Source organism: Girardinichthys multiradiatus, chromosome 15, assembly GCF_021462225.1.
Source record: "Girardinichthys multiradiatus isolate DD_20200921_A chromosome 15, DD_fGirMul_XY1, whole genome shotgun sequence".
NCBI classification, from domain to species: Eukaryota; Metazoa; Chordata; class Actinopteri; order Cyprinodontiformes; family Goodeidae; genus Girardinichthys; species Girardinichthys multiradiatus.
Window position 1 is genome coordinate 26,325,638 of NC_061808.1, and position 26,869 is coordinate 26,352,506.

The window sequence follows — 26,869 nt, forward strand, 5'->3', positions numbered from 1 at the left end:
ATGTGGGTGGCCCTGTGGGGAGGTTCTTGTTGGGGTTCACTGTGGGTGGGACCCTCATGGGGTTGGGATCGGAGCTCATTGGGGGGTCGGGACTGCTCCGTCCTGGGGCGGCTCCGGTTGACGTGCTGGTTTGAGCCATGTTGACCCCTCTTTTGTACATAGCCCCCTCTCCAGAGGTGGATGAGGGTTGTTGGGGACTGGGTTCGGGGCGGGAGCCGGGCCGGGGTGTTGCGGTAGTCCCGGCGGTGGTTCTCCTGGGGTTCCTGTGCTTTTGGGGGGGCCTTTGGATGTCTGTGGCTCGGGAATTCTCTGGAACACAGTTTGCTTCTGTAGGCCTCAGACAGAAAGTCAAGCAATGCTTATACCTTAATTTCCCTTTTATATGAACGAATACCGGGTACACAAACAGTAATTCATCCGTACTTAACTCAGTGCATATGATCAATGATTGTATGACACCCTCGGATCTAGTTTGAAGAGTTTGTGTCTGTTTGCCAGCAAAGAGACATTAGCATGCTGTGCCTCCCCTGTCCGGATGATCACCGGTGTGGAAGAGATTGGACTATTGGAAAGGTGGGGATTTTATACGGGCAGTGGCATCATGGGAAGTCCGCTGTTACCCCCTTTCCCCTTCTGAAGTTGTGCTGGAAGTCGGTTAAATGCAATTTATTTTGAAAGTTCCAGAAAAGTCTGTACCGGAGTTGTCATGTTGCAATCCATGGCTGTGGTCCCAACAGCATGTTCAGCTGTTCAATGTTTTTGTTCTTGTTGCACAACTTGCTGTTCTCTAACAAGGGAGCTCAACAAAAAATATCACCACAGGGTTTTGATCTTTAAAGTGACCAATAAATTTCCAGGTTCAATCAGAATTTGTATTTAAAAAGTCCTTCCCTTCATGGTGGTCACATTTTGACATTGTGAGACCGAGATGACACCTAACAATTGACCAACAGTACCTCGCCATTATGAGGCTTCAAAAAGGATGTTCTCAGACAGAAGTGGCCACTGAGCTTAGAGTGTCACAGAGTGTCATCAGCAGGTTGCAGCAGAGATGCAGAGAGACTGGAAGAGTCACAAAAAGACATAGAAGTGGACGTCCTTTGGCCACAATCCACACTGATGGCCACTTCATTGTGAACAGTGCTCTGTGGAACCAGATGATGAATGCCACTCAACTCCAAGCACATTTAAGGGAGGTGAGAGGCACCCAGAAGTCATGTCAGATCATTCGAAACTGTGCTGTGTGCTAGACGACTTGCAAGGGTACCTGTCCACATCACCAGGCACAGGAATCTTAGTCTTGGATGGTCCAGGGAGCATTTGCGCTGGACAAAGGACCAATGGGCCTCAGTGCTGTTCTCTGATGAAAGTCGATTAAAGTGGAGACATCAAGAAGAGCGCTATGCATCAGTCACTGTTGTCACCAGACGAGCCTTGATGGTGGTGGTGTTACATTGTGGGCAGGTGTGTCCAGTCAATACAGAGCTGCGCTACACTTTGTGAATGGTATAGTGACTATGCCGTTTTCCATAAATTTCACCCGAAAGCTAAATATCCCTAACTTTTTGTGAGTAGTGTGTGTCGAAAGATGTCTTCTTTAGCAAAGGTTGCAATGATACTCAACTATGAGCCCAGTTTAAAAGTGATGCTTAAAACTAGTTTTAGTATTCCTTGAAAATAGTTTAAGCTGACGTACATGAAATCTTGTTTGTGCTTTTAGAAGGTTCCTCACTGTATTACTTTTTTTTCCTGTTTTGCACAGAGTTGCTGTATGTGTGAGGGTCAATACCCCTGTCTGTCAATTAAATATGAGGCTACCAACCTGGAGACAGTTAGCTTAGCCTAATATAAAAGCTGGACACAGGGGGGAAATGGCCAACCTGTCTTTCTTCAAATGTGAAAAAAGTTATACATTATATATTAGCTCTGCTGTGAGGCTTCCAGCCAGGAGAGAGTGTGGTAAGTTAATGTGCCTGCCACTGGTTATGAAGAGATCTGCTGTATGTGAAATCGCCATCTTGAATGAAACTGTGTACTGTGTTTGCCTCTGTTGTTTTCTTTAAATGTATGAACAACACACTTTCATCTTCAATGTCATGGAATACAAATGTCGTATCTATAAATCATTATTTCTTTAAAATGCTAAAATTCTTAAGTCGGTTTTTGCCCGTCAATATCTTCTCATCATCTCCGTGCATCTCTGTTAGAAATAAATAATTAGGAGAATCATATAATGTATTACATAAAAACAGCAAATCATAATCATAGTCATTTTTCTTGAAAGTAAATCTCAAAAATAATCAAAGTAGTGATGAAGTAAAATCAGATATAATGGCCATGATAAAGTTGGTGCTGATTTTTCTCATAGTGTCAAAATTAAACCAATACAGCTTTTCTAAATATGTCACACAGTACCTGGCAAAGATATTCACAACCCTTGAGCTTTTATACATATAATAAAACTGTAATGCATATATATAGATAGATAGATAGATAGATAGATAGATAGATAGATAGATAGATAGATAGATAGATAGATAGATAGATAGATTTTATGTGATAGTCCAAAACATAGCGGTGCATAATTCAGAAGTATAAGAAAAATTTAACTATTTTCAAAATGTTTTTTACAAATAAAAATTTTAGCAAATCTAAATTTCAGCCTCCCTGAGTCAACACTTGAGTTCACAAGAATAAGGTTTTTTGTTCAAACTTTAGGGGAAACTCAAATACAGAGTTCCTTGGATGTCTGGGCTAGTAGAAAAGAGAGAATGATGACACATTTCTGAATTATCATGCCCACTATGAATTTCAGACCAATCAGACAACAACTGTCAGCCACAGCAAAAGATAAAGTTCTGCTTAGAAGAGGTGTCAAGAATACCCGAAAACAAGTGCTGTGGTAAAGGATTGATACTAGCCTTTTGTCACATCTCTGGGAGAGAAGAGAGATTTCTTAGATCTTGCAGGGTATGCACTGGTCTTAATGTGAATTTGTTTTGATCTAAATCATTCCATTGTAGCTCTGTCTGTATGGTTAGTGGTGTTTTCCAGCTTGGGGCTCTTCCTTAGCCCCAGTCTCAGTTCTTTAGCAGCCTTTCAGGATTGTCCTGTATTTAGCTCCATCCATCATCTAATCAAATCTGACCAGCTTTCCGGTCCCTGTTGCATGTAGGCCATAAAAGATCGGGTTTGGTCTTTTCTGAACAGAGCACCTTCTTTCACACATTTGCTGCATCCTCTACATGGCTCTATGCATATTTTAAGCAGAACTTTTTTTTTTTTATTGCGGCACTAGCGGCATTTTTCTACTTTTTCCAAAGTGAGCTGACAGGAAAAGAGGTTGAGAGAGGGGGAAGACACTCGGGACTTGAACCTATAACAGTCGGTCAGGTCAGATTTGTGAAGTGTCAAACTAATGGCTCTCCAGTCAACTAAGTCACCTACCTGAATCACATATCTGTGTAGCTCCTCCTGACTTGTGGGTGATGGACTCACCTGCGCTCACAATAAGCCTGTTTCCTGTTACTATATCAGATAAAATCATCATAAGAATACATTGCTGTTTGTCATTGTAAGATGCCAAGTGTAAAAATTTTCAAGGGGTATGAATACTTTTGCAAGGCAGTGTACAAGTTAGAGGTAAATGTGGAGTTAATTACAAAGTGTAATGGGAAATCATCAAAGCAGGTATATTTCCTTTGAATGTTTGCACCTCTGTCATCAGAATGATGACTGTTTGAACATCACACTGGACAAATCATTGACATTTTATGACAAAACTGTCCAGTTTCATTTTAAGACACGAGATGCGTGCCTGTGGGAGGATTGTGTCAAATTAAGGTCTGATTTCAAACACCTTAAATTTGTCAAACATGTTCACAAATCTGACTATCATCTTTCAGGTGGCAGGTCAGGAGGAGATTTTAAGGGTGTCTAAGGAGGATCTGGTGGCATATCTGTCCAACGACAGCCTGAACACAAAGGCAGAGGAGCTGGTCTATGAGACTGTCATCAAATGGATAAAACAAGACCCCATCTCCAGAGTGCAGGTAATAAAAAGAAAAGCTTTCTTTTCTCTGTTTTTTTCAGGTTTTTTTTTTTTACATTGAGCAAGTATTGTAGCTATAACATGATACAAAAACCTCAAGATGTTACTTGCTAATCATTGAAAGCTCAGACCCTGTAGGTATGCAGAGTAGCATTAGAACACTTCTTAGGTAGGCCTGTCTTCTCTGAGTTGCACACAGCATGAAAGACCAGATGGGTAACTCCTTTTTTCTCCCAGTAGTGATCACCAACATTGTTTTTAAGCTGTAGCCTAACACAGCAGTTGTTTGTAATCCCAGAAGTGCTTTGCCCTCAATCCGTTTTATTCTTAGTTACTCTTCATTTGTTTTAAAGACAGTGGGCTGCATAAAAAAATAAATAAAAAATAAGACCCACCTAGACTGCCACAGTCCCTTTTTCTGTCTGGCAAACAGGTGTGATCTATTCCATGAGGGTGCTAATCATAATCAAAGGTTATATCACTCAGATAGGTATTGACAGCAAGGTACATCAGGTCAAATTTTAACTGGCGCCTCAATCAATGAGTCTGAAGGTTAGCGCATCAGCTCCAGCTTCATGTACGAGAAGGTAAATGAACTCCTGCTCTAATGACACATCCAGCTGGGAAAAAAAACTTTAAGGTTGTAAAGTATTTATAGCTCTTTAAATTTCATAGTGATGATTTTAAAGTATTTTATTGCTGTTTTAAAATGGAGTTGAGGTTATATCAGACAAATTACCCTGGTCCATCACTGCGGAAATCATTCCCTCAAAGTAATGTCTTCTCGTCAAGCAGCTAGTAGAGGTACTGGCTCATATAAGCTGAATCATTGGCAGTGCATATCTCAGTAATCAGTGTTACATTACTCAGAGCACACAGAATTAGAATTTCTCACCTTTTGGATTAAACCTTTAGCATTATCCTTTGATATTTGCTTCTGTAGTGAGGGAGCAGCAGATATCCACAGCACTGGTGGGACAATCTGTAGACTGAACAACTATTAGTCTTGCACCCCACTAATCTGGTCTTTATGGAAGAGTGGGTTAGAAGAAAGTCAATGTTAAACAAATCCATTATAGTTCAGAGGTAGTCTGCTACAAGCCATGTAGGGGACACAGCAAACGGGTAGAAAAAGGAGCTCTGATCAAGATTTGACCAAACTCTTTTGCATGCATGCAAAATTCTGTGTGGAGAGAAACCAACACTTCAAATCATTCTGAACACACTATCCTATCATGAAGCATGGTAGTGGCACCATAATGCTATGGAGATGCTTTTCTTTAGCCGAGAAAACTAAAGGTAATTAGAACTTAATAGGCGACCCTGTAAGAATCCTGTTTGGGTCCGCAAAAGACTTGATTCCGGGGTAGCATATTCAAATACCTGATTTACTCTCAGCATAAGATTTTATTCTACAGATTGCTGAAAATGATTGATTTATTCAAATTATGTTTAAAAAAAAAACTAAGAAAACATCTAAAGCATACAGGACATTGGTCCTGGAAATAGAAAGAACTGGTTTAGATTATAGGTTATTCATGTGATGAAATGGGCCAAAAGTCTAGACCTAAATCCAATTGAGAGACTTTGGCTAGACTTGAAAATCATTGTTCACAAATGCTCTCCTTGCAATCTGGCTGAGCTTGAGCTATTTTTCAAAGAAGAATGGGCAAAATCTTTAGTGGTGTAGGTGTGGAAAGTTGGTAGAGACATACCCCAAAAGATGTGGAGCTGTAATTACAGCAAAACATGATTTTATAAAGGATTGTCTCAGGACGATTTAGTAGAAAAACACAGAACACATTTCAGATTTTTATTTTTTAAAAGGTTTTAAAACTTAGCATTATTTTCTTTCAACTTCAAATGTATGTAATAAGCTGCACGGTGGCGCAGTTGGTAGCACTGTTGCCTTGCAGCAAGAAGGTCCTGGGTTCGATTCCCGGCCAGGGGTCTTTCTGCATGGAGTTTGCATGTTCTCCCCGTGCATGTGTGGGTTCTCACCGGGTACTCCGGCTTCCTCCCACAGTCCAAAGACATGCCTGTTAGGTTAATTGGTCACTCTAAATTGCCCTTAGGTGTATGAATGAGTGTGTGCATGGTTGTTTGTGTGTTGCCCTGTGATGGACTGGCTACCTGTTCAGGGTGTACCCTGCCTCTCGCCCATAGACTGCTGGAGATAGGCACCAGCTCCCCCGCAACCCACTATGGAATAAGCGGTAGAAAATGACTGACTGACTGACTGACATGTATGTAATAATCTGTATTGGGCTTACACATTGAAGTTTGTGGTTCTGGGTGTGATTTAATTAAAATCGAGTAATATAAATACATTTGCAAAGCACTGTAACCCAGAGCACAGGGACAAGCTGTTGATACGGGATGTTTATCTCAGCTAGATATGTTCGACATAACATTAAACTGTCCAAGTAATAAATCCTCAGAGGAACCTTTTATACAGGATTCTCTGATAAAAAATGAACGAAGTTGCAAACTACCTGAACTTTAAAACATCCGCAGCTTTTAAGGTAAAATCCCTGTAAACCTTGCTTAGTTCAGTTCACTGGACCCTTTTAATTTCACATTCTATTGGAAAGTTGCACAGGCGAGTCAGTCAGATGAAGTAGAAGAAGTTTTCCCGCTTGTCTGAACAACCCACCACACTGGTTCTTGAAACAAGACACCAGGGTCATTCCGCCTTCAGGAAGAAAACTAATGGTGAGAGAAGTCTCAGAAAAAGTATCAGAGCAAGGATGGAAAAGGTTGAGGGGTGGCTAAGAGAAGATATGCTGTCAAAGAGCAAAGTGTGTGCACATGTGTTCCAATCTTATTTCTGATTGTTTGTGCCTCTGCATGCAGACATGACACCCAGAGCGCAGTAATGTGATTGAGCTTTCAGTCAATCTCAAATCTCCTGCCTGTATGTAACACACAAAAAACACAGCAAGCCTGATGTCTGCCTGACTTTATACGCTTGGTCCAACTCCAGTTCGTCATTCCCTTACTTCCTTGCCTCTGTCCCTTCTGTCCATTTGAAGCCAGAGTATGGCGGAAATCATTCCCCCAGAACCTATGACACTTTTTAATGATGTGTCAGGGCAGAATGTCACTGCACTGCTGCAGGTAAAAAAGAAAGTAGCAAAGGGCAGGAAGCCTTAAACATTAAGAGAACTGTTTGTGTTCAGCCAAGCTTGTGCCTCATGTGTCTTTGTGGGTCTGTGCATGTGCCAATGAGTTGTAAGCTGCAGGCTATAGAGTGGAAAAGTGGCATATTTAAGATGCTGTGTAAATAATATGCAATTTTCCCATTCCACTGTGCTGTCACTAACAACCGATGGCACCAGGAAATGGGGCCTGGACATCGCTTAGAGACACGCAGAGCATTTGGGTGTTAGAAATGGTTTTGCTATGAGACACAAAGCATCGGAATTGAAGTAAAGAGTCCTTTCTTTTTGTGTATATCATTGAATATTTACCATCCTGTGTGTGTTGGTCTGTCTGAGACTGTAAATGAAAAAATAAGCTTATAAAGCTTTAAAAGAAAGTGATATAGCCTCTCAGCAGAGGAGTATATGCAGAATTTATAGCTGAAACAAGTGGTGTATAAATTAACTCTAATAACTTCTGTGTGTTTATAAGGAGACTTTGACATATATTGGCTAATTTGCTTTGTCATCTATTTCTAACGAAGATGATGATTGCACATTCTGCATCAGACATAACATTATGACCACATGTATAGCAGTGTTTTGATTTCAAAAAAGCCCTTGTCCATTGAGGACTAAACTCCACCAGACCCATAAAGTCATCAAAAATCTGTTGTGCTCCTCAAACTATTCCTGAATCATTATTACTTTGACTGGGTAAATGTTGTTGCTAAAAGATACCACTACCATTAATGAATACACTTTCTATTATATGTTGTTGGTGGTCATAATTTTATGTCATGGTCAATAAATGCATGAAAAGTCAGTAGGTGCAAGAAAATAAAACACTAGATTTTTTTCAGTATTACCTAGTCCACATTAATAGTGTGGTTGTGTCCCACTTAACTCACACCACTGACATAACAAACACTTAATTATCTGTTTTTCTTGATGGCCACAGATAATTTGTCCCAAAGTTCATTAAGAACAGTTGTATGTTTCCCACCTGTATCTGACTCCACACAATGACCTACTGCCTTGAAGTTAGATAAGTTAATGTCAATGAACTCACTTCTTGACAATGTTTTTATGCTGACACTAAAGTTCTAGGTTGGGTTAGCATGTTTACTTTCTGTGTCATAAATGCCTTATTGATTATTCAGCTCATGGCATATTTCAGTATGTGGTCCAGTTTTATCAGATGCAGAAAAATGTCAAACAAAATGTATTTCTGAGTTATTAATTTATTATTAAACTTAGAAAGTTTCATGGTCAGTGTTTCAGCTGCTCTGTGTAGCTTTTCCTCACAATGACAGCTGTTTACTGTGAACACGATTGTAAAGGCTGAAAATAACTTGGATAGTTGGTTGATAATACCCACATTTGTTAGGTCAGTATAATAATGGCCTATAATTTTACAAGCCATACACAGAAAAAAAGGTGATTTAGGGATTTATTTTAAATGGCTACATAGCTCACTGGGGTTGCAGATTGGATCAGAGCATTTCTAATTAATACTTTTACAAATATTTGTGTTTAAATCAGTTCCTTTATGGAGTGCAGAACAGAACCGCTTGTGCAACATGGTGGTCCTACGAAAAGAAACAGGAAGTTGAAGAAGCTACGTCATGCGTTTATGAAGTTGCTGACACAGCCCTTTCACTCCTTCTTTTACCCAGCAGTCCTTTGTGGGACAACCAGACATGTCACTCTTATTATGAACTACCCAGCTTTGACAAATCCTTGAATAGGACCTCCATTACACTCCACTTCAACATATTTCAGAAAGGATCCTATCTTGCCAGGTGACTCAGTTTGACAAAAGAGGCTGATTAATTGGCTCTTTGGAATAGGGCCAACTAATGTAACAGCTCCAAAGGACAGTTAATGGTGCATTTCCATGATAAAAAAAAAAAGGCCAGCCTTGCCATTAAAGAGGAGCTGCTGTCCACTCATCAGAAATAACAACAGCCTGAGCTGACATTTGCAGTTTCCATGCCAAATTAATGCAGTTGAAGACAGTAGTTCCTATACAGTCCTACTGATTTTTTTTTTCACCCCAATCATCTGGTAACATAGTAACTTTCTTCCCCCATCGGCACTGATTAAACAGAAGATGAAAAAAAATCATTTTCCCAGAACAAATGATGCTATCATTATGTAGTTAGTATATAAAATTATTAAAGGGAGGGAAACGCTTTGAGGCTGAGCATTGATATGAACCGAGTTTCCCTCACTGTTTCACGATCCATTTACCTTCAGAGCCAACAATGACCCTGCCATCTCAAGCACGGCTTTTAATTTAGTGATTTCTGCTTTTAGGCTCTAAGTTCAAAATGGAAACTTCTGATCGTTTTGAACTCCTGCAGAAGTGTTTAATTTGCTTCTGGATAGGATCGGTGTTGTGTCAAAACGATCACCTATGAACAGGGGTTCCTAGGCAGTTTTGAAATGTTGATCTCATTTTCCAACGCTTGATAAGAATAAAAAAACAAACTAAGTTGACTATCCAGACCTTATTTTTCATTCCATTATCTAAAAGTTAGAGACAATCAGAATTTCTGGAAAATAAAAGACTTCTACATGATTTATTTTTATTTCAAATAAAAGTACCGTTTGGCCTCAACGCCTTCTCAGATCAGTGTTTCGAACTGGACCTGAACCATAAAAGGAGATATTGTATTTCTCAAACTGCTTAACGTAGGTTAATCTACTCCAGGTTTTAGATGTCTGCCTCATACATTTTTGAATCAGAAGTGGTTTAGTTTGGTCCAGATGCCAGAAAATGTGAAATATTCCTCAACCACACTACTGATAAAGAATTTAAGTTTGGAAAATTGTGGAATTTTGAAATGGAGAATTTGAAAGGAACCTTACCTGTAGAAGAGATTTTGCAGAGTGAACCAACATGACGACAACACATACCACTGTTTGTGTGATCACATTAAAGAGACGGAATAAGGCAGAGATCGATCCTCTGGATCGTGTTTGCTGCTCTCCTTGGAAAGCAAAGCGACGTGGGGATAAACACAAACTCTTAGGATGTCTTTGAATACATGTTAGAAGCCTAAACATTTAAACAGGGCAGGAAAGCATTTGTGTTTGAGCCCATGTACGACCTGCATATTAAATTAGAGAGGATCCGATGCAGCGCAGTGAACTCCGGATGTCGGTTCTCATCTGTGTCCTTTGATGTCCTCGAGCGCTCTCGGTTCTGATGTGTGCAGCCAGTTGAACTGCAGTCATTCAACCACGGCCACTGCGTATCCAGAGGTGCTTCATCTCCTTTGGGCTCTCTTATGAACACAGAAGAGATGCATGAGTGGTGTCATTTACAAAAACTAATGAATAAGTTCCTTTTGGTGTTCTTTCCAAATTTAGAAGGAACAGCGAAGGTCTCGTTATTAAATAGGAAAAATACCGATGTTAACATGTATGTGACTTTCAAAAGTATTTATACACCTCGAAATGTTTCACATTTTGTCAGAATAAAACCATATTGATTTTATGTACCAAAACAAAATGTTTTTGGATGATTTTCACAAATTCCCTGACCTGTCTGGTGCTTTTCTTGGTCCTCATAAAGCTGTTTTTTGCTAATGTTCTTTAACAAACCTCTGAGGCCTTGACAGAACAGACACATTTATACTGAATTTAAATTACACACAGGTGGACTCTACTCACTAATTCAGGGACATCTGTTACTAATCAGTTGCACTGGATTTTATGTAGGGGTATCAGAGAAAAGGGAGGAGAAAGTCACATCACTCTTTTCAGATGCAAGAAATAGGATTCCTTTTGAATGACACTGTTAGGATTTACTTACTGGAGATACTAGGCAAACGAGAAGAATTTATGGTGCTTTGTTAAAAAATAAACATGTTTTTGCCAGCAAATGTTTTGATTAAAACAGGGTAATGGAAGCTTTTTTCCATGAATGAAGTCATGCTGAAAAAGGCCTCAGAGGAGAACACATGGCACCTGTCAGTAGTTGCTCAGGGCAGCGTTCAGCGTCTGTCCTCCGCTACGTCTCACTCCATCTCCTTTCCATGCTTCTGGCAAATAAGCGCACATAGTCGTGAAGTCACAAGAGGACACAAACAGGCTCGGCTAAGCATCATTTGGATTCAGGAAAGTACCATTTGGAAGAACATATTTTAGTCATCCATAATACGTTGACAGAGGAAGTCTCATGCATGTTTTATTTCTTGCTCTAGAAGCCTACATTTACAGTATCTTGTAAAAGTAAGCGCACCTCTCACATTTTTGTTAATATTTTATTACATCTCACTTGACAACACTGGAGATATGACACATTGATACAATGTCAAGTAGTCAGGGTGTAGGTGCTGTGAAATTTGCTGTCCCCTCAAAATAACTCGACACACAGCCATTAATGTCGAATCTTCTGGTAACAAAAGTCAGTACGCCCTTAAATGAAAATGTCCAAATTGTGCCCAAAGTATAAATACTTTGTGTGGTGGCCATTATTATCCAACACTTGTCTTTGCACTCACCACCGGGTTGCTGCAACACACGCTTGACGCCATCTAAGCCAAAAAAGCTCATCTTGGACTCATCAGAACACAGGTCATGGTTCCAGTAATCCATGTCCTAAGTCTGCTTGTTTTCAGCAAACTGCTTGTGGGCTTTCTAGTGCATCATTTTTAGAAGAGCCATGCAGACCAATGTGATGCAGAGTGCGGTGTATGTTCTGAGCTCTGTCCTGTTAAACCTCTTGGCCACTGTGCTGCAGCTCAGTTTCAGGGTGTTGACAATCTTCTTATCGCCTAGGCCATCTTTATGTAGAGCAGCAATTCTTTTTTCACACCCTCAGAGAGCTCTTTGCCATGAGGTGCCATGTTGAACTTCTAGTGACAGTGTGATAGAGTGTTAGAGCGATAACACCAACTTTAACACACTTGCTCCCCATTCATACCTGAAACTTTGCAACATTAACGAGTCGCATCACACCGGGAAGATAAAATTAGTAATTGGGCACAATTTGGACGTTTTTACTAGGGATGTACTCACTTTTGTTGCCAGACATTTAGAAATCAATGATTTTGTAGAGTTATTTTGAGGGGACAGCAAATTTACATTGTTATACAAACTGTACACTGACTACATTGTATCAAAGTGTAAAACCTTCAGTGCTGTTCAATGAAAAGATATAATCAAATATTTACAAGAATGTGACGGGTGTACGCGCTTTTTGTGGGATACTGTATAATCAAGATTTTAAAGCTCAGGTCTTAATAGAGCAAGTGCAAGAATTAACATGGGCCTCTGTTCTGGGCACACTTGAAGTTACAGAGGAGTGAGTAGGTTTTTTATTTCTACTATAATACGTGTTTTTTAGGCTTCAGGTTGTCAATTTTTTACTTTAAAGCATGCGACTATCTGCTAAGAGCAAAGCAAATGGGAGTCTTTCTGTCATTTATTGGAAGCTGCCACAACACTGAATTATCACACATACACATGCACAGTAAGAGGCGTTAGTCTTCGCTGACAGTAGCGGAATGGGAAATGCTCAGTGGACATTTATCATCTGAGTTAGCGGACCCCCGGCTGCTTCTCTGCTGCTTCTGACAGATCTTAGAGACTTCCTGTTAGACACTTTATCCTTGTCTTTCACCAAGCTCAACCTTTTGACTTCCGCTGTCCACCTGCCTAATATTTGTTTGTATGCAAGTCTGAATAAAGCAGGAAAAAACAGTGCAAGCTGGCTCTGCAGCACTTGATTTCCTGCAAGTTTGGCAATAATCGCATGTGGACATGGCTGCGAGGCCGGCTTTTTCTGCTGTCACTAAAAATGCTGGTCTGCTGTGTTTTTGCTGTCGCTCAGTCTGTGTAATTTAGAAACCACGAGAGATTTAAAGTCGCACATTAGATTTCATATCATAATATAAGTGGATATACATAAGGATGCTCATAAATGCCTCCTGTCTAGGGAGAATGGAACATAGACAAGCATACAAGTGGGCTGGCAAGCTAAAAGAAGTATCGCCATATGCTATCAGTCTCCTACGGATACCTTCCATGTGTTCAAAGTGTTAAAAGAATATTGAATTCCCCATTAGAAATGTGACAGATTGTATAAATTTGGCTTATTTTCTCAGACTTGGCTTAATAGTGGTGTAAGTTTGTATCGTTTATATGTTTCTTGTGTTTAAAACTAGGGGTTGCATGGTGACGCAGTTGGTAGCAGTATTGCCTTGCGGCAAGAAGGTCCTGGGTTCGACTCCTAGCCTGGGGTCTTTCTGGATGGAGTTGTTCTCCCCGTGCATGCGTGGGTTTTCACCGGGTACTCCGACTTCCTCACACAGTCCAAAAACATGACTGTTAGGTGTGTGCATGGTTGTTTGTCCTGTATGTCTCCGTGTTGCCCTCCAATGGATTGGCGACCTGTCCAGGGTGTACCCTGCCTCTCGCCCGTAGACTGCTGGAGATAGGCACCAGCTCCCCCGTGACCCACTATGGAATAAGTTGTATAGAAAATGAATGAATGAATGTTTAAAACTACACAAGAAGTACTGGGATGAATAGTTGCCATCATGAAAATGACAGATTGAAGCATATATCTGAAGGGGATGTCCTCTCATTTACTCTTTATTCGTATGCAGGGGTCAGGGATTGCTGAAAAGCTAGTCAGAGATGAAGAGAAACTGAGCCAGAAGCTTGTCACCTCTTGTCATGAGAACTCCCATTTAACTTGTTCCTGGTGCATACACACACACAAATGGCACAAATGACCATCAAAAGCATTTAGCACACTGTTTATAAAGGTAAGGTAAGTTTATTTATATAGCGCTTTTCAGCAACGAGACACTCAAAGCGCTGTACATACAATTAGAATACAATCACAAAGCAAATAAACACAGATACGGACACAGAAAAACAAATCAAATGATGTATCCAGTGTGTACACCTCCCATGCTTCCTTGGGATGATGAAAGCACACTATAGTTAACGCCCTGAAAGGATTCAGACTATAAATACCAAGACTTTCACTTATCTTTTAGCTATGTTTTCGCACATGGTAAAAGGTCAGCTTTTAGTATAGCTTGATGCCTTGAGAATAAGAATCACTGTAAAAGATCTTTGTTGCTCAAAGTTAAAAAAATTGTCTCTACTGGAAAATTAATTGGCTCGTTTGGGACACTGAGGCAATTCTTGAAGGTGTATTGTAGAAACGTTTCACAAGTTAAGTATAAAATAATAAGTGCTCTAGCGATGTAATGTTCTAAGTAAATAAGAGAAACACATGCAGTAGGGATATCCATATAAAGGTTTTATCTCCTCATTATTAATCTGAGTCCTTTAAAAGTATTTTGCAGATTCATAGTCAACATTTAATTAATCAATCAAGGGCATGTATATATAGTGAGTCAACACAATATGTTTTATCAGTATTACCTGGTCTACATTAGTATTGTAGAGTACTTAACTCACTTACCGATGATGTTCAGGACACTGCAGTCTTTCCTCTGCATTTTTCTTAACATCCACAGATTGTGATCTGATTTAGTTTTTGCTGATCAGCCTCAGTTTGCTGCTCCATCAAAGGTTAGGTATGTCAAACAACCATGATCATGCTTTGAAATGTCCCCAATATAACACATAACTTCATCATATGTTTCTAAACACACTGCATTTCTGCATGTCTAGTCTTATCTATGAGACGACTCATTCATAAGTATAGTTTTAACATATAACTTAAAGTGTTTCATGTTAACTGTGTGAAAAGTTGCTCTGCTTCATAAAGTTAGTGCTTTGCTTTCAACGTTGAAGTGTTTCAGCTGGTCTTTGCGGTGCTCTCCTAGGTCAGCTGGGCTTATCTGAGCGAAATGATCTCAGTAAAGGGTGCAGAGCATGTCACTTGATTCAGACGGAGTGGGAAGCTGTAGCAAGCTCTATTTCACTATCACTGTCGTTGTAAAGAGTGAAAGGCAATCAGATTGTTGGGGAAATGTCAGATAATGTGCACAGCTAGTACAGCAAGCTCTAAACAAAAAATACACTTTCAGTTTTAAAAAATGGAGGTTACCATTATAAATATTTGCTGATGATTTAACACCAACAATGGGTTTTGGGAGTTGAGTTACTCAAAAATAGATCATTTTAAAAAGCCTTGAACAGGACTCGAAGCTGATTCCTGGGATCAGATCAGGACATCCTTATTATTTATTAAGTTGAATCTAAAACCTTTAGCTCCAGTATAGCCCAAAACTATATGAATCGCTTAAATGTTCCTAATTTCAAAAATTGATCCCTTTTTCCACCATTGGTGAAAGTTTTCCAGTTCATTGCCTGGTTAAAAAAAAGCAAACTGATGTTGTCTTTCTAGTATTTTCATAATATTAGCAAACTGAATACTGACAGACCAACTTATCCTCATTTGAGCTACTTCCGCTTATATATTGTATTCATGTATGTTCTGGCACGTAGGTCAGTTTAAGACTTAAGACATAAATAGCTTACAGCAAGTTAACAATCGAAACATTTATGTTGTCGCAGAAGCTGCTACACTTAAACATATATAAATAACCAAAGGTAATTTTCAAGTCATAGCCAGTAGGTCAGTACCTAGAGTTTCACCGCAACCTTGACTGTTTCATCACCGTAATCATAATATGATGTGAGCATCATTTTTATACTGTTATGCATATTTTCTTATGATTTAAACATATAAAGACCCACTGAAGCTGAGGGGAAAGTCTTTGTTGTCCTAAGTCAGTGTTTGGAAAAGTGAGATTCTTAAATTGATTTTAATAGAGCATGCATTTCTCTGCTTTAGTTTATGCTAATCTAAGAAATAGTGGAACCATTTCACCAAAAACTGCAAATACAAATTTATTGTAAAAGATGACAGCCTTGAGAAAACAGAATGTATTTTTTTTTTCTTTGGGAGTTCAATGCCTGACATAAAGCAGGACTTGTGTTATTTATTATTTTTTTCTTCTAGGTCTGGCAGATTATATTTGAATATTAAGAAGTAGTGGGCAACTGTCTCTTATTTGCATGCCGGTATATGCGTGTGTGGGAGGAAGACCGTGGAGCAGAAATAGAGGTGGATAGAGAAGGGTGAAGTTAAAAAGTAGTGGGTGTTATAGTTGGCTAGTTAGAATTAGTGATGGAGAGTTTGTTCATTCCTGTTTAATTTATTCCTTTTAAAAAGTGAGACAAAGTGAGAGATTTGAATGAAATATTGCAATTGGAAGTTTTGAAAAGTGCACTCTCACACAAACCTGCAGTTGCAGTATGATTCCTAATCTTGGATTGCATTGATTAGAGATCAGCCTGAGAGTTTTTAAATTGCCTAAAAGACCAACTAACCAAATCAACTTTCAGACCTAGACTAACAGCTTCTACAAATTGTTTTGTATTCAAAGCATATCTTGCCATGGTTGCAGTAAACTAAAGTCATACTGAATATCTTCATACTGAAGATATTCTAAATAAATATTCTTTTTGTGTCTTCTGTCTCCTTGTCTTCATGCACGGTGTGTTCATTGGGTGGATGTTTTCTTGTTGTGGCACCACAAGTCTTTGGCTTGTTGCACAGGCCAGATGCTCTGTGAGGTAGTTTTACTGCCGTTAAATGCTATTTGGCAAGCGAAAAGAGGCAGTAACAGATGTGGGTTAGTAAGGAGCTCAGTCTTGCAGACGGTTTAGTGGGATGCTGTTTTTTTTATAGTTTTCCACAGTTAAAAGAAAACAAAATGTGCGCTGTTGAAAACTGGTGAGGTTGTGTGGGTGTGTGGTTTTACAGTCTGTATGTTTGGGTCTTTCTAACAAAACCATTTACAAAAACCTTATTCTTGCTGTTAGGCCTCCCTTTAATAAGCAAACAAACTTTCTGGTGACTGAGACTTTATGCGGTTCTGTTGACAGATTTCAAGCATTACGAAAAGCACACGTCTTTGGAGACACAGGCATATTTGTCACAATTAGTGACTGTTTCAACAAGTGTTGTTTCTTGGTACTGATGTATAGGAAATTTTGGGCAGTTTTCTGTTACATTAGTTTGCGTAACATTGGGGTCAGGTTTGTCTGCCCAACATTCACATACATATTACAACCACATGCTTCAGTGTACTTTAGAGCTTTATGTGATCAACAAGCACATAAAGACAGATGATTGTGAAGTTGAACAAAAATGACTGACAGTTTTCATTGTTTTATTTTGTTTAAAGGTGTAACATATATTTTTACTCACCACCTTTGATAGACTAAACAGCTGGTCTCAAATGTTTATTAGAAAACATTAGGGAATAAATGCCATCATAAGGAGCATAAACACAGTAGACCACCATAACTCACAAGGAGCTGAATGTTGAAACAAAGTGGTGAAAGCATCATGCTGTGGGCATTCTTTTGTTCAGGGACAGTAAAGGTGGTCACCGTTGAGAGAAAAATGGATGGTATCAAATATAGAACAATGCTGAAAGAAAACCTCTTGGAAGCTGAAAACGACCTGGGCCTGGTTTGGATGCTCACCTTTTTAAGATAATGACCCCAAACATACAGCTAGAGCTACAAAGGAATGAATTGGATAAAAGTGCATTTGTGTTAGAATGACGCATTCAAAGTCCAGATCTATATCTATATTAAGAATCTGTGGCATGGCTTGAAAATGTATGCTCACAGACTGTGTTTGAGAAATTTTACAAACAACAATGGACAAACATTTCAGTGCAAGGCTGGCAAAGACATACCTCAAAAGACCTGCAGCTGTACTGACCGAGACAAATGCTCACCACCCGTTTCAGATTTTAAGGTAAAACATTTTTTTAAACCATACATGTTACTAATATGCACTACTAATTGTTGGTTTATCACATAAAATCACATGAAATTACATTGAGGTTTGCGATTGTAACATGACAAAACATGAAACAGGATTTACATTACTTTTGCAAGGCACTGTACTTTTTGTGTCACATAGCTGATGTTATGGATAAAAATGTTAATTTAAACATTTAGTTCTTATAAGGTTATAAAGTTCGGCATACATTTGGTAAAAAAGGCAACATCTCATGCCAAAGTGAAAACCAAGCCTAAAATTTTGACACCGTAAATTCAATCAGCAAATGTTTTCTGAAGTGTATTCATCACATTTATGTATTTTCCAAGCCCGGTTGGTCATGTCACGGGGCACAGGACCTGGGGCATTGGAGCCAATTCCAGCTGTCCTCGGGTGGTGGGTGGGGCACACCCCAAACAAATTGCCAGTCTATCACAGGGCCAACACAAAGACAAACAGCCATGCATGCGCAAACACACACCTTCAGTCAATTAAGAATAACCAATTAACCCAACATGCATACTTCTGTAATGTGTAAGGAGAGGAGCTGGCAAACTGCGCACAGAAAGGCCTGCTCTGCTGAGATTAATTCACTCATACTAATCCAGCCATTCTCCCTTCAGCCATATTGCTGAGAAACAATATACTGAGCAAAGGTTAGTTTTAATATTAGAATTTTAGTTGGAGGTGGGTTTCATTTAAAAAAGAGACTAAATATCTGTATTTTTAACCTAATGGAAACAATTGGGCTCACCAAACACAAAAGGTAGAAAATGTTCATTTTCTAGAAACTGCATTTCCTGTGGAAAGGCAAGAGCTAAAGGAAATTCAAATTAACAGAGACACCTGACGTCAAGCAGAAATATTTAGACAGTTGAGTTATAAAAAATTGGCACTAACATTAAAATAGTTCAAAGTTTTAATTCAACTCTGCTAGAGAAGTTTAAAGAAGTGATGGCTTAAGCTGCTTTGTCACTAAACCTGCTCTATTTTTGCATTATGGTCTAGAGAGGTGAATGGGATAAGCTTCTGAGGCATGTATTTCAATATTCCTATGTTTCAGGCCATAAATCGACAATTTAACGATGTGTGGCAGTAGCAAAAACTTGTTTGCAAACAAGTAGCTAAAGCTGAATAATTTTGTAATATTCCAGTGTCTGGTAATCTGTGTAAAGTTTGCATATTTTGTAGTGTAAAGTAGTTCGCTTTCAAATAACTCAAGGGGTTTGAATGATTCTCAAAGCTTGCCTCATTATTTTCTATGAAGAACAGTCATCTTTTTAACCAGAAGTCATAGCACTCATCTGCTGAATTTAGCAAAAGTTGAATGGCTGAAACAGCAGTTCTGTAATATGTTGAAGTTCATATTCTAGATGCATCCTGTGGCATTTAAGCACTTTTTTGTGTTTTGCCACCTGGTTGAAACTGGCCCATACACAGCTTTACTTTTTCTCTTAGGGTCAGAACAGTCACCAGGCCACCTACCTTGTCTGCTTCAGATGCACACACATAATTTCCGGAGCTAAAATAATTAGGAGGACCTTTAGTTCTAAAATGTGATTTTTAAAGTTAGCAACATCAGATTATTACTTTGAATATTTTCTGAATAAGGTGAGTGAGGTTTTAGCAGACCTGGAGAAAAGTAGTTTGCACAGAAGTTCAGAGTAAGCCTGAAGCTTAAATCCCCCATTTAAATGTGCCATGAATGAGTAAGTACTGGACAAATCCTCCACTACACTCTTTAATTGAAACTACTGGCTAATCTGGAGCTCAGAAGTCTCCATACAGGAGTTTCTCTAAAATTGACAGAGCTTTCGTTGGCTGCATCATCCTTGGCTTCCCCAGTTTTTGCTTCAAGCTGGTGCAAGTTTTTATGTGGCTATTGAGTTGTTTGTTTAATAAAGCGTGCTGTGTGCATTTGAGGGTGAGGGAATGTAGACAGTCCCAGATGCAGGACAACATTTGGCTGCAAGCGTGCTAGTGGACAGGAAATGTCATCAGCAGAAAGCTCTGATTCCTGTGGAAACATCAAATCCACTCTCCTTTCTTCTTGTCTTCTTTTCAAATTGCTAAAGCATGCAGTTTTTATTCTTAGGCTGCCACTCTTCCCATTTTCCCCTTTATATCCTCCCACCTGCTTTCTTGTGTCTAATCCATTTATAATACTCTCCTCTTTTCCTCTCAGGCCTTGTTGTTTTTGGCTCTGTTTGGTCAGATGAGCTGACGACATTGCTAGAAAACAAATGGAACAAACAGCAAAGTAAAAAGACCTCAGGTGGGAGCATGAGGAGCCCTGGCAGAATGTCAGCTTATTATTTGTTGTCCCCCTGAATGATGTTTCTCAGAGTCTGTTGTTTTGTCGCTCTCCCTGCTCGGGTCGGTCACTTCGTTCTGAGCCGAAGGGTCAGAGAGGTCAGCCTCCACCCAGCTCCTTGTCGCTTTGTCCAAGCTTGTTTACAGCTTTTACTGTCAACTCCCACGGGACACACATACACTTGCACACACACAGGAGGATAAAAGAACCTGTCTTCAGCTATAACTATAAACAAGGCTGCCTTAGTAACACTATATCCTGCTACTGTTTAACTCTCAAACTTAAACAGATACAGAACCTAAGATGGAGCAGACATACAGGGCCAGAAGTACTCATAAGTGTCATCTATTTGTCCCTCTTTACTCTAATTCCCCAAAATAAAATCCAGTTCAACCAATCACCTTCAGAAGTGATTTAAAAGTAGATTTCACATTTGTGTAACTTAATCACAGCTTAAATCTCGCTCCTTTTCAAACATCTGAGGTTTGTTAATAAATATTGGTGAACATTAGTGAATAAAAGTCACATGAATAGCAAGGAACACCTTTGTTAAAATAAAGCAATAAGAAGGGCCATTTGCAATTTGCCACAAACCATACAGGGGTCACAGTAAAAATGTGGAAGAAGCTGGTCAGGTGAGACCAAACCTGTCTACATGCAAAATATCATTTGTTGCTGAACAGTAATAGACATACACCAAAAGACTTGTAACTATAATTGGACCAAAAAGTGATTTAACAAATTAATTAACTCTGCATGGCTGGATACAAATGCACTTCATTCATTTCAAACATTCCAAAAGTTTAAAGTCATGCATCTTTTTCCTTCTGCTTCATCATTTTGAGCTCCTTTGTGTTAGAATATCGCATTTATTAAAATGTGTTGTATTAATAAGTTAAAGTACTTCAACAAATAAGGGGTATAGGTGCTTCTGCAAAATACTAACCATTGAATTATTAATGTTCCTGCTGTAAATATTATGAGGTCATGCCATGTGTCTTTAAAGTCTTAAATGTCGTGAACTAGTTTCTCTTTACTGGAAATTAAATCAACCAGTTACAGGCCAAAAATGATTCTAATGATTCCTCTTTTCTTCTGTTTTAACAAAAGAGAAAACTTCCTAATGGCACTTCGGTGTTTTGGCTTGAATGGGACGTAATTAGGGGGATCTGGGTCTTAATTTAACTGCAGAAAGAACAATTTTTTTCATCTAATGAAAGATTTAATTTGGAATGGAAAAAATCGGCAACAGAATTTGGAAGTAAAATGCCCCCTGCTGCTTCGTTTTAGTGCTCCCTGTGAAACCAAATTTGAAATATGAAAGTGTGACTGCACTGAGAATTTAGTTTTAAATGTCACCTCAGGTTCTTTTGCTGCATGTATTCATTTCAGACACTAAATCAAAAGCAAGCCCTCCCAAGTTCTTTTAGTTGTTTTATTTTTTTTTTATTTTTTTTTTTACTGTGCCTATGATGACAAATTTGAAAGATAACAGGGTTTGGATTTCAGGCTATTTTTTCTTGTTTGAATATTTTGTCCTACACACGTTAAAATTTATATGGTTGACATGGCTTTGCAATAAACCGGAGCTTTGAGGGTCTGGCACAGACAGTGACTAAATTAATGACCTGGCTGCTGCCAAGTTTCAACACACTAATAGAGCAGAAATTTATCAGATTGACTTGCAATTTTTTTGTTTTCTGAGGTCTGAAGGATTTTAATGTTAAAACGTTTCTGAGTCTGTTGAGGTTTATGAAACATATATGAAACATCTTCTCTATCTGTCCCCTCAGCATTTGTCCGAACTCTTGGCGGTGGTTCGTCTTCCTTTCATCCATCCATCCTACCTGCTCAATGTCGTGGATAACGAGGAGCTGATCAAATCATCTGAGGCGTGTCGGGATCTGGTCAACGAAGCCAAACGTTACCACATGTTGCCCCATGCACGGCAAGAGATGCAGACCCCCAGGACCCGGCCGAGACTTTCTGCAGGTACACACAAAGATAAACCGGTTTGCGTCATCTTTGGTCTGGCTTTGGTGTAATCCACACGATCTGCTTCATATAAAACAGATTTTTAAAACATTGTTGGCAACTCCACATCCACACACACACTTCCACTATCCATGTTTTACAGCATCGCTATGGCAGAGAGGTCAGGTCTCCGCAGGGAGACTCTGACCTGTCAGTGTGTTCTATTGATTTTTGCCTGAAACTGGATACCAATATGTTACAAGTCCATAATGTTGATGCTTGAATGTGCACATCCATATTAGGTCATATTTCTAAATTTTGGAAAGGAATTTTCTTACCTTACTCTTACTACAGCCAACAAAGCAGGTGGGTAACCATCAAAGGTTTAATTGTTTTTTGTAATATACAGCACCTTGCAAAGTGTTCATACTCCTTGAACTTTTTTTAAAATGTTTTTTTGTGATAGACCAATGCCTACTTCTACAGTGAAGGAAAAAGTATGCATGCTTTTAATTTTCTTTAAATATTTTAATGTGAAATGGAGAGTAAAGTGAGATAAATACAAATGCAAACTAAACTAAAACAAAATTTATCATATTCCTTCCTCTTTACAATTAATACAATAAAAGTTGTGGCTGTAAGGTGAGAAATTCTGAGAAAGATCTAGGGGTGTGAATACTTTTGTACACCACTGCACCTATAAAACATCTAACAATTTTTAGACATTGGGTAGACACGTTCAGGTGTTTCTAATGCAGCCACCCAAACATTAGCCTTTCAACAGACAGTGACATCCATACTGTTTGGTAACCGTGTTTGTTTACATCGTTAATATCATAGAATAATTCATGGAAATTGAATGGCACCAGCAAATTGCTTTTGGCCGCAAGATTTGTCTTTTTTTTTTTTTTTTCTCTTGAGGTCGTCCAGGACCTCATTCTTTCCCCTGTAAAGAGCTGCCTAATTATAGTGTCTGCGTGGTATTATGAGTTTCATGCCAGCACACCTTACCATTCAGCTGAAGTTATTTTCTGCTTGGCAGAATAGGGATAATTGCCTAACAATTGGCACTTTACGGTGAGGTCGGTTTACCAGCCAACACGGTTGTCCAGCCGGTGCGTTTATTTGCCAGTAAACAAACATTTGGAAAATTGCATTAGGTCAGTATTTCTGTATCATTAATTGTCTTTAATGCAGTCTCATGAGGCTTCATAAAGAATCACTAGCCTCTGGAGAGAAGATGTTTGTGGCATTTCGGGTGCTCATTGTCATCCCATTACTCATCCACGATCCAGTAGTTTCTCTTTGTTCTCAGCAGTTTCTTGAAGCGTTTCCTGTCAAGGCCCATTTTATAGTGTTTTGTATGTGCATATCTTATGTGGTCTACATCCCCATTATGCAGGCTGAAGTGTGCACTGATTCACAGTTGCTCATGGCCTCTACAACAGAATTATTTCAGTGTATAAATGCTGCTAGGATAAATAGATTTATGATGCGTTAATGCCAATGGCTTATTGATTAAGATATAAAAACACAATTTTTTTCCCAATAAAGTTTGAACTCATTCAAAGCTAAAGTTGTTGTAATGACTGACTCCCTGGGCTTTAATCTGTGTGGGTTTTGGGTTTTATAAAGTTACTGCATCCGTATGTACTGCAGGAATAGAAATAAATGCACTTTGCGTTTTGTTTAGTTGTGTCTGAACTTGTAGACCATAGCATTTACTCTGTCTGAGCTTGTACAGTGCTGTGCAAAAGTGTTTGACCTTACTGCTTTCTTTTGTTTTTGCTTGCCACATTTAAATGTTTTACATAATCAAATGAATTTTGAAGTCAGACAAAGATAAAATGGGTAAATACAAAATACACTTTTCTAATAATGATTTTGTTTATTTAAGGAATACAGCAGTCCCAATCAACCCCACCCCAATGTGAAAAGTAATAGCCACCCTTGATAAATCATGAATTATCTTTCAGTTAATTCATGATTTACTAGCCACACTTTAATGACAGACATGAATAATCAATAAATCACTTAAATAGATGCGGTCTGACAACATAAAATAAAATGAGATCTCACAGTCAATCATCATGCCCTGATCTAAAAAAAGAACAGGTGACTCCAAAAGCACGACTCCTGCAAGAGGTCATAAAAGGAAGAGGTCACAAAAGAACACAGAACATTAACATCTAAAGCACTGCAGGATTCACTTAGCTCAGTTAAGGTCAGTGTTCATGATTTAAAAATAGAAAGAGACTGTGCAAAAATAGCATCCATGGGATATTTCTAAGGTCATCTGACCAAAGAGAACACAAAGGCCAATTTCACATTCGCCGGAAAACCTCTTGATGCCCAAGAGCTTTCGAAAAAGTTACAAAAGTGGGACTTTTCTGAAGGTGTGGGTACGGTTAAATGTGGTGTAAAACTAAAAACACATTTCGAAAACGAACAACATACCAACAATTAAACATGTTTGTAATGCAGTGGTGTAATGCTGACCTGCTGTAACTGATGGAACCATGAATTCTGCTCTTTACCAGAAAATACTGTAAGTAAAATTTGTAGCCATCGGTTTTAAACCTAAGCTCATGCACACTTGGGTTATGCAAAAAGACAATGATCTGAAGTTCACCAGAAAGTCCACCCAAAATTAAAGTTTTGTAGAGGTCTAGTTAAAGCCTGAATTTAAATTCAATTGATGTGCTTTAGCAGGACCTTAAACAGGCTTTTTAATAGTCAATAATCATCCACTGCATCTTAAGTAAAGCAATTCTCTAAAGAATAGTGGACCTAAATTCCTCCATAGCAATGTAAAAGATTTATTACCTGTTACTGCAAAAGCTTAAAGGCTGTTGTTGCCAAGGGTGGCACAAGCAGCTATTTGGTTAAGGGGGCAACTAGTTTTTCACAAAGGGCCAGATTAGGTTTGATGGCCTTTTTTCTTTAAAAAGTTTAATCATTTTAAAACAGTTTTTTGTATTTACTCAAGTTATCTTTGCCTGACAATAACATTTGTTTAACAATCTGAAACATGTGTGACAAAAAAGCAAAAAGATAATCAAATGTATAAGGGGGCAAGTACTGTTTTTTCAGGGCACCATACACGGCTTTATGTCTACATGCACGTTTCTCAACCATCTGTTCAGTTGGACGGGGTGGACTCTCCTCAGCATGGTGCTGGTAGCTGGGATTGGTAGATGTAGTGATAGTAAGAAAGATAAAGACTGGAAGGAGAGTTTGAGGTTATTGGGTAGTGCTGCTGACACACAGAGGATGTGAAAGTGGAAGGACACGGGAGAACAGGAGGAGAGGTCACTATGTGGTCAGCAAGGATGAGAGGGAGGGAGGGAGCCGAAAAGCCCAGGAGATCAGAAATGAAATTTGAAGGGCAGACGTTTGATTGAGTTTATTCCTTGGGCACGTGTCTTCTTGTGTAAGCAGTAAGTGACTGTGTGTCTGTGTGTTTGTGTGTGGATTTTAAATGTTCGCAAGCAGATGGGGCACCACCTGAGCTTGGTTGATAAGTCTGTCAAGCGGAAAAAGAAAGAAAAACTGCCATCCATGAAGCACTTCTTGCTGAGCGCAGTCAATCTGTGAACTAGTGGGTTTCGTGCATACGTGGATGTATTAAGGCGTGTGTGTGTGTGTGTGTGTGTGTGTGTGTGTTCCTGTCTTGGCATCACAGTGAGAACCATTTTCCCGATTTCACCATCAAATTGAGGACCGTTTTTACCAAAGTGAGGACATTTTGCTGGTCCTCACGACCTATTTTGCTAACGGTTAGGTTTAGGACTAAGATGTGAATTGAGTTTAGGTTAAGGTTAGGGTTAGGCATGCACTGGTAATGGTTAGGTTTAGGGTTATTGTTAGGGTTAGGGCATAGAAAGGGTTGAAAATGACTGAAAATCAATGGAAGTCAATGGGAGTCAACACATGGTCCTCACTACATATAGCAAAACAAGAGAGAGTGTGTGTGTGTGTGTGTGTGTGTGTGTGAGAGAGAGAGAGAAAGAGAGATGGAGAAAGAGAGAGTTGGTGCATGGGAATGTTTCTAAGGGTTCCACACTGACATTCTTCTTAGTTGGGATCTGATTTGCTTGGATGCTTTACCGCACGGAGATCCAAGTTACCCCTGTGGGACAAAATTTTAATTAACATCGTCTGTAATTCAGACCCAAACTGATGTAGAGTTATGCTTGAAGTCCAGGTATATCTCTGATATTGGATAGTGGAACCTGGCTAAAAGTGGAGTATCTGGATTTGAGGTCAAAATAAAAAAATTAACCAGTAGAGATAAAAAAAAAAAAAAAGCTAATATAGAGTGCCTTGAAAACTATTCACACTTCTTGATTTACTACATCTACAAAATTTGAAAAGTATGCCATGCATATGTATTCTATCCCTCTGAGTTAATACTTTGTAAAACCACTTTTATTGCAATTAATGCAAGGCTTTCTAGTGCGTCCTGCCAGTTTTACGTATGGACTAAAGTTTCTGCCCATTCTTTGCAAAATGGCTTAAGTTCAAGTTCATTCAGATTGTCTCCAAACAGCACAGGATTATCTGATATTTAGCTC

At 39.0% G+C, this 26,869-nt stretch overlaps 1 protein-coding gene across 6 annotated transcripts in view; it reads left to right on the forward strand.

Moving 5' to 3' along the window:
* The window catches only part of LOC124881931 (kelch-like protein 29), a 374,918-nt gene that overhangs the window by 251,322 nt on the left and 96,727 nt on the right, over positions 1-26,869 (forward strand). For all 6 annotated transcript variants that reach the window (XM_047387899.1, XM_047387896.1, XM_047387897.1 and 3 more), the window contains 2 exons: positions 3,906-4,052; positions 22,112-22,310. In XM_047387899.1, coding sequence (XP_047243855.1) covers positions 3,906-4,052; positions 22,112-22,310 — 346 coding nt within the window. The remainder of the gene's footprint in view (positions 1-3,905; positions 4,053-22,111; positions 22,311-26,869) is intronic.